At 39.4% G+C, this 8,153-nt stretch overlaps 1 protein-coding gene across 1 annotated transcript; it reads left to right on the forward strand.

Moving 5' to 3' along the window:
- Positions 1-1,406: 1,406 nt before the first annotated feature.
- Positions 1,407-7,096, forward strand: LOC308334610 (adenylate kinase 7-like; the record flags this gene model as incomplete). The annotated part of the gene is made up of 18 exons (XM_080791412.1): positions 1,407-1,487; positions 1,579-1,743; positions 1,847-1,961; positions 2,257-2,351; positions 2,463-2,564; positions 2,689-2,772; positions 2,873-2,961; positions 3,053-3,143; positions 3,432-3,509; positions 3,749-3,898; positions 4,086-4,214; positions 4,422-4,527; positions 4,997-5,125; positions 5,214-5,279; positions 5,498-5,695; positions 6,284-6,501; positions 6,766-6,924; positions 7,061-7,096. The coding sequence occupies 18 exons, from the start codon at positions 1,407-1,409 to the stop codon at positions 7,094-7,096; spliced, it is 2,091 nt and encodes a 696-aa protein (XP_080647538.1).
- Positions 7,097-8,153: the final 1,057 nt, after the last annotated feature.

An 8,153-nucleotide genomic window follows, 5' to 3' on the forward strand; every position in this document is an offset into this window, starting at 1 on the left:
ATGCTATGAGGGCTGCAGGGGTCTGTGGGGGAAACTGGACAACAGGGGCAATTCTGCAAAATAGACCCCATGGCAAGTCATTTGGGATCAATATTGTCCTTTAAGCCAATTAATGATGTCATCAGCCTTCCTACCAGCAGAGTACTGTTTGGGTGACTCCCTTTCTCCGCCCTTAAAGAATTTAATAGTGGGAAATCCCCGGACTCCATATTCCTTGGCCAGCTCCTTTTCTTCTGTGGCATCCACCTTTCCCAGGCGGATCTCAGAACCTTCTTCCCTCAGCATGCTGGCCGCCTTGGCGTACTCCGGGGCCAGACGTTTGCAGTGACCACACCATGGGGCATAGAATTCCACCAGAATGTTGGGATGAGCTTTCAGCGCTGCATCAAAGTTACTTGTCTTCAGCACCAGGACAACCTCTTCTTCGACGATGCCAGCCCTGCTCGCTGCCCACAACCTGTGTACAGACCAACTGCTGGCTATAACCAGAATAAAGATTAGGAGAAACCTTTTCAACATAATTACTGGTGTTAAAGAAACACTCACAGAGATTTGGGGAATTTATACAAATAATGACATCATAGACAGTGATGACGTCCTATGTGCTATGAGCTACATGGAGGGGGAGGGCTTTAAGTTTCTCCTCTGAGAATTAGTAGACAAAAATCATGGCACCATCTTATAATGATGTAGGCAAATTTTATATAAAATTAGCCTACATCATTATAAGATGGTGCCATATATATACATGTATATATATATATATATATATATATATATATATATATATATATGTATCCTAATACGCCTATCCTATATAAAATAATTATACTTTAATACATTAATTAAACTATAGGCTAAATAATATGTTACTAGATTTGGTACTCAAAAGTGCTCTGCATTAATTCTCTTGCGTTCACCACATTGTGTGTCACTTCTATGGTAGGTTCTATAGACTAGAGCAGCTGTTCCCAAACTTTTGCATGTCAAGGAGTCCTTGAAGGACCCCCAAATTGACACTGTAATTAGCCCGCGGACCCCCTTTTGAAAATATATGCCAGGGACCCCCATAAGGGAAGATATGGCTCTAGCAATGATTCTCAACCTGACCCCATGCATATTAGTCTACAGAGCCCCATTTAATGGCATTTCTATCTCTTGAGACCTCAATGTATATTGTAAAATCAATGTTAATTTAACTCTGAGAACGGGTCCATTTGGTTCGATTTGTAGGCCTACAGAGTACAGACCCATAAGGGTCTATTTGGTTCCAAACTATAATTTAGCTGGGGACCCCCTGGAACTCCCTCAAGGACCCCTGGGGGTCCCCGGACCCCACTTTGGGAACCACTGTTCTAAGTAGACGTTGATCTTTCTTAGCAACCGAGTCGGTAGCAACCGTAAAGATGGACGACAGGGAACAATTTCTTCATAAACGTGTTTTTGTCAGCAATGTTGACACATATTCCTCCAAGTACATTGCAAAGGTAAAGTCAAATAATGTGTATTTATTTTGACCGCTGACATGGCGTTCAAGGTTCAGTGTAATTATTAATTAATTTATATAAATTCCAACAGTTTTTGTCAACATGTACACCTGGAGAATTGTCCGAGGATGGTGACGCAGAGAACACAGTATCGCCCCGAGAAGAACGCACATATGATCAGGGGACTTTTCAAATAGTCGGAACTGTGTCTTCTTTCAGCGAAGAAACAGCCAGATTTCTTCGAGAACAGTATTTAGTGAGTGCAATTAATGCAATATGGAATATGCAAATATACAAACATAATTTATTTCCAACCAATATGCAAACAAACACGATACCATAATTTGCTCATTTTGCAGTCGGCAGACCGTGAGCAGTTACTTGAGCGCCTTGTGGAATGTGATGCAGTGGTGTATAATATCTCTGAACATGCGACTGAAGAGCAAATTGAAGAGGCGACCTGGGCTGTAACTGGTAAGGCACTAATCTCTCAAGAACAGATTCCGAGCTATAAGGAAAGTAGGAAACCATGGAGGTAACACACAGCAGAAGGCGCTGTTGTTTTCGCCTATTAGTAGACATAGACGCTTTTTAACAACAGTAGGCTAGCCTATAGGCCTATACTTACAATTGTTCAGATTCAGAATGTTCACAATAGAAAATAAAAAAGCAAGTAGGCCTAGTGCAAACGGCAAACCTTTCATACTCACACCTTGTGTAAAATAAGTCTTTCTTTCTTTCTTTCTTTTTCTTTCTTTCTTTCTAATAGCTCTTCATGCTGAGATGGATCGTTTCAGGTCTCAGAAAATATTCATTCTGGTCTCCACAGTAATGACTTGGGCATTGACAAAGCCAAGGGACCTGGTAAGGCTTAAAATAATAATAATAATAATAATAATAATAATAGCTAAACTGTACTTTATACTTTTGCATTGTACATAAATCACAACCATTGCAATTACATTTCCTCTTCAGGATGATGTTCTGACAGATGATGATTACAGGAGGAGAAGGCCCCATCCTAACTTCAAAAACCACTGCAATCTGGAGAAACTTGTACTCAAACTGGGTAAAGCTGTAAGTTGCAGAACTGTCCCAAGAAGATGCATGAGCAGTGTTTGGATACTAACTTTATGCAGCCTGGAACTGAAGCCAGAATCTTATTGATTCTATTTCTATCATTGCTATTCTTTCCTCACAGAAAAGATCTAAGTTTACTGGTTATGTTGTAGCTGGTGGTCTTCAGTATGGGAAAGGAGAGAGCCTGTTTCACTATTTTTTCAAGGTAAAATTAGACCATATGATTTGTATATACAGTAAATAAGCTAGTGTATCAATGAACTATTTGTCATTTATTTACTACTTTTATTTGTATTTTCCCCTAGACAGCTTGGTCAATGCAGATTCCCAAAGTTCCTGTATTCGGATTGGGCACAGATTACATTCCCATGATTCACGTATACGACCTTGGAGGGTGATGTTGATAATGTCTGGTCTCCAAATCTACCCGCAGTTCATAATGTTCAGTGGGATAGTATTGAACTGAATATCTCTTGCTCCCTCAGGGTGATCCAGAATGTGATCGATCTCAGGCCTAAGTCACAGTACATCCTCGCTGTGGATGACTCTAAAAATACCTTAGAGGACACTGTGAAGGTAACACCATAGGACAGAGTTTTTAAACCTTTGGGTATTTGGGTGTGTAAGCTTGTATATCTGCCATTTTCACAATATTTGTCAGTTGTCAAACAAAATGTAATGCCTCAACTCCTACATTCCATGTACTTGTCAGGGTGGGGATCCCAGTTCAAATATGATTACTTTTGGGGGTCACAGCCTGAAAAGGTTGCAGATGCACACACTAGTGATTAGGCTGATACAAATAAATAACATGAAGGTAAAAAAAACATTCGTTCATTTGTTTTGTGAATTTTGCCTCTTGAGGTGTTAAGTGCTGTACTTGGACCAGGCAAAATCAATAAAGTACCTGAAGCGGAAGCTCGGTTCATGAAGGATTTGAAGGTACGGTATGTGATTTTGCATTCATCTCACATAGTAGCATCCAACATTGTATGTTAACACTACATTCTGTGACAGTTCTGAGCCTCAATCTATTTATTGGACTATCCATAAGAATAGCTTAATTTATTGAGTGGCATTTTCCTTGGCACTAATGAAGATATCTTCATTTTCCATTTACTTTCTTGTATTTAATCAAATAATGTAGTAGTGGTATTCAAAGTTTATCTCACACATTCCAGGAGGATGAGTTGGAGTACCTAAGCATCAACCTTCACCTGGAGACTGTTGTCCTGAAAAACTCTTTCAACTTTCCCTGGAAATATGAAGCTGGAATGGTAGAAAATATGAATCACATTGTGAAGGAATACAAAGACTCCAGGGAGCTACTTGTGAGTGTTCAATTCTTCAGTCAGGAAAAGACAATTGGAATGCTACTGGAACGAGTTTAGTTATTGAAATCCTAAACTCCAAACGTATTTAATTACTGATATATATATATATTTTTTTTAATTAAATAAAATTAAACGTGTCACAAGTCACAAACTAGATGTCTAGTGTAATGATTCGTTTCTGTAGCCAATCAGAATGTGCCTCAGTGGGCCTCCTGCGGTGGGCAAAACCACTGTTGCAGAGAAGCTCTGCAAGTATTATCAAGTTCACCACATCAAACTCAAGGAAATAATCGAAGAAAGGATCACACAACTGGTCAGTAAGTTCAAAATCTTTTTTGTGTACTTGATTGTATTTTTAAGTAGGCTAATAATATGTCATATAGGCTTCAAAGTTCAAATACACTTTAATACAAATTCCAATATGTACTTCCATCTTGTGGACATTTCCTCATGCTATATCTGGTACAGAAATATTATATTAAATGACAGACCAACTTATCATACATGGCATATGCTTCAGGAAGAAACCATGAAAGGTGGTGACGTTGAATATGACGATGAGGAATCAGTGACTGTTGCACAAGATCAACTGGAAACTATTCGTGACAGTATGGCAAAGAATGGAGGTGAGCCAAATACAGTAGCAATTAGTTACAGAAATCGGAGGCGCTTAAGTTTGCCATTATTGAAATCAATACTTTTGGGGGTGCTCGGCAGGGATAAAGTACCTGTCCACCACCACAGAGTTTAGATTTAAATCCAGTATCATGCATCTCTGGCTCGGATGTCTATACAAACCCAATTGGCCGTGTTTAGGGAAGGAAGCCAGGTGTGGAGGGCAGTCTTTGTTGCTGTGCTAGCGACTCCTAGAAGGGCTGGGGCGGCACTTGTCAGCAGGGGATGTTTAATGGGAGAAGTAGGTTACATGGTCACAGTGGGAGCTCCTCACTGGCAGGTGAGCCAGTAAGGTACAACGGCAGTGACCCAACACAGAAATGTTTGTGGACGATTATTTGGCACAATGGCTGAATTGAAAGAAACAATTGTTGTTTTGTTTTATGAAATAAATAAGAAATCTATATTTCGGTCCCATAGGTCGGCTTGCTGATCCACTTGCGTTCCACATTTTGCAAGATAAACTGAATTCAGCTCCATGTAAGAACCAAGGATTCATTCTTGATGGCTTCCCAAAGACTTATGAGCAAGCCAAGTCCATTTTCTCTGGTGAGTTCCACATGGTTTTGTGTAATTGCTTTGTAAATAATGATGCACATTTTTCATTTTAAAGTGTTTCATTTGGTGTTCAATGCAGATGAAGACACGGAGAGTGAGGATTACAACCCTAAAATACCCATGTATAACAGGAGAATCACTCCAGGTTGATATAGCCCTTCTATCTCTCTCTCTCACACACACACACACACACACACACACACACACACACACACACACACACACACACACACACACACACACACACACACACACACACACACACACACACACACACACACACACACACACACACACACACACACACACACACACACTCTCTAGGGAAACATTTCTCATTCTTTCTTTGCCTATGTTTTGCAGAATTTGTTTTTTGCCTTGAGGCATCAGACAACTTTCTCATGGAAAGAGCTCAAGGTTTTACACAGATCGTGGCAGAGAAGATGCGTTACACCCAGGTGGAATTCGTCGCCCGCCTAGACAAATACAGAAGAGTCGGTGTCGCTGACGAAACAGTTTTGGACTACTTTGATGAGATGGAGATCCACCCAGAGCACATTGGTACTGCTGGCGTTCAACTCCTTACCTAGCTGTTTAGTGTTTACAGACTATGATGTGCAAAAGTTTGAATGAGGTTGTTTGCACATAAGAGTATAAATAACTGAAAGGATGAAAAGAATACTCTTTATCTCAGTTGTAAAATTAGGATCTTTATCAACACAAAAGCAACACAACAATGTATGGGGACGGTTAAGACAGGTAAACCAGCAGGGTGAAATAGCTGTGGCAACACAATATGTTGGAGGAGATAAGTGGCATAATGATAACAACTAAATTGGGAGAAATAAAGAAAAGAATATAATATATGGCTTCTCTAAATGTTGAAGAAAAAACTAATTCATTCAGAGAGAGGGAGAGAGAGAGAATATGCATAATGTAAAGAGAAAGGGTTAGCTGAACAAACTCATAATGTTTTCCAGGTAGCTCAGACTTTGAATAGAAACGTTCTGGGTTTGATCCCGGGCACTGCCAAGTTCCAACTCAATAGTTGTATTGAGCAGCATGGCTTGGGTAACTAAAGTAGTATAAAAGTATAGGGACCTGATGATAAGTGTGGCACTTAGTTACATAGGACTTGTCTTCTCCCAGAGGTTAATACAGATGACCCCGAGTACACAGATGTAATGAAGAAGATCACAGAGGTGGTTGGGCGTCCGAGAAACTATGGCACCGGCCCGCAAGAGCAGGAGATGGAGCGACAAAGGCTGGAAGAGGAGAGGCAACAGAGACTGGCCCTGGAGGCTGCCAGGAAGAAGAAGCAGGATGGGGCTGCACTGGCTCAACTAGCTGCTCAGTATGAGGAGTGGGTAAGCATAAGCATGGATACACTACATGCATCCATATTCACATGGCGGGCAGACATTTTGCTTGCAAAACATATATATATATAACAATCTAAATATTATTTGCTTTACAGTATACAGTGGCCTGTGTATTCAACAAATCAAACAAATCACTGTGATTGTTTTCACACATTTTCAGTTTTGGTTGCCTAGGATAGAATGGAGTTATACTGATCAAATTTCCCACCCTTGTTTAGCATGTAAAAATTACCCGTTTTGCTTTCTAAGGAACAGAATGTGTCAGAGGTGAAGAAACAGGAGCACGAGCTTCTGGAAGCTCAATCTATCCCCCTGAGAAACTATCTGATGAAATATGTGATGCCCTCTCTCTCAGAGGCAATGGTAGAGTGCTGCAAGGTCAAACCAGATGATCCGGTTGACTTTTTGGTACAGTTTTATTGTTCTAAATTAGACGCACTGGCTAATCCCCAAACTAAACATGCAGTATATTATGACTTTGATGAGTCAGTATTAGCTTAGCTAGCTCAAATTGTTATTTGACACCTGTGTTTTATTTTCACAGGCTGAACATCTTCTGCAGAACAATTCACAAGACTGAAATACTATGTACCAAACATTTGTTGAAGATATGATAGTTAGATGTCACTTTGAATACAATTTGATCCAAACCAAATACTTGAAAACAATGTTGTGAATTATGACATTAACTCAATAAGTCATAACTGTATAGTCATACTGTGTAACCTTTTCAATATTTGTGTATATTTTCCACAATAACCATTCTGCATACTGTATTTACTTTATTTTATTTTTTGACAATAATCACTATTATTAACTCATGCCAGTCATGACAGGTCCCATATACCGGTAGGTATTCATGTATGTATTTACAGTACAATAAATACTGTTTCTGATGGCATATTGTTGCTTTCCAAAATATCCTCAGGTGCTAGAACCCTGCAGCATTCCTATTTCAGTGTTCCTACTTCTTTCCATATAGATAATGCTGGAATAACAGTGGAGCTACAAGGGGTGTCGCTAAAACTACTACTACTACTACTACTAAAATCAGTGTTACGCAGACTGACTTATACATGACTTTACTTAATACAATATTTATCTGTTTTGTGTAACGAAAATGGCAGTTAATTCATAATAGACAGGTTCTTAAGTTCTTATGTTGGTCAAGTAAAATAAGTCAGTTTAATTCTTAGTTGGCAATCCTGACAATTAGTGATGCATGATGTAATTGCTATAGTTTCATAAATAGGATACTATTGCATTGAAGTATTTAGGACAAAATAATGAAAATGTATTTCTTAATATGTAACTTATAGTTCCATATAATAAAAAACAATACTACTACTAATAATAATAACTAGTATCTATTCCTGAAGGAACCGTGTGGGCTGATGATGCCTCCATCCCGAGAGACAGCGAGGCGAAATAGCGACACATGATGTCACAGCCCAGAAGGCAAACGGCCCGGGGAATAAAATTGATGTACGATAACAATATATTGCTCTCGATCGAGCCCACAACAATAATAATAATCATCATCATCATAACAATGTGGTCCCCACTCCTTTGGAGTATATTTGTCACTGCATATTTGCACAATGTGCATTTAAAGCGCCCTCAGAGCAGTTAGGGAA

This window comes from Protomyctophum bolini, assembly GCF_963924005.1.
Source record: "Protomyctophum bolini genome assembly, chromosome: 19".
NCBI classification, from domain to species: Eukaryota; Metazoa; Chordata; class Actinopteri; order Myctophiformes; family Myctophidae; genus Protomyctophum; species Protomyctophum bolini.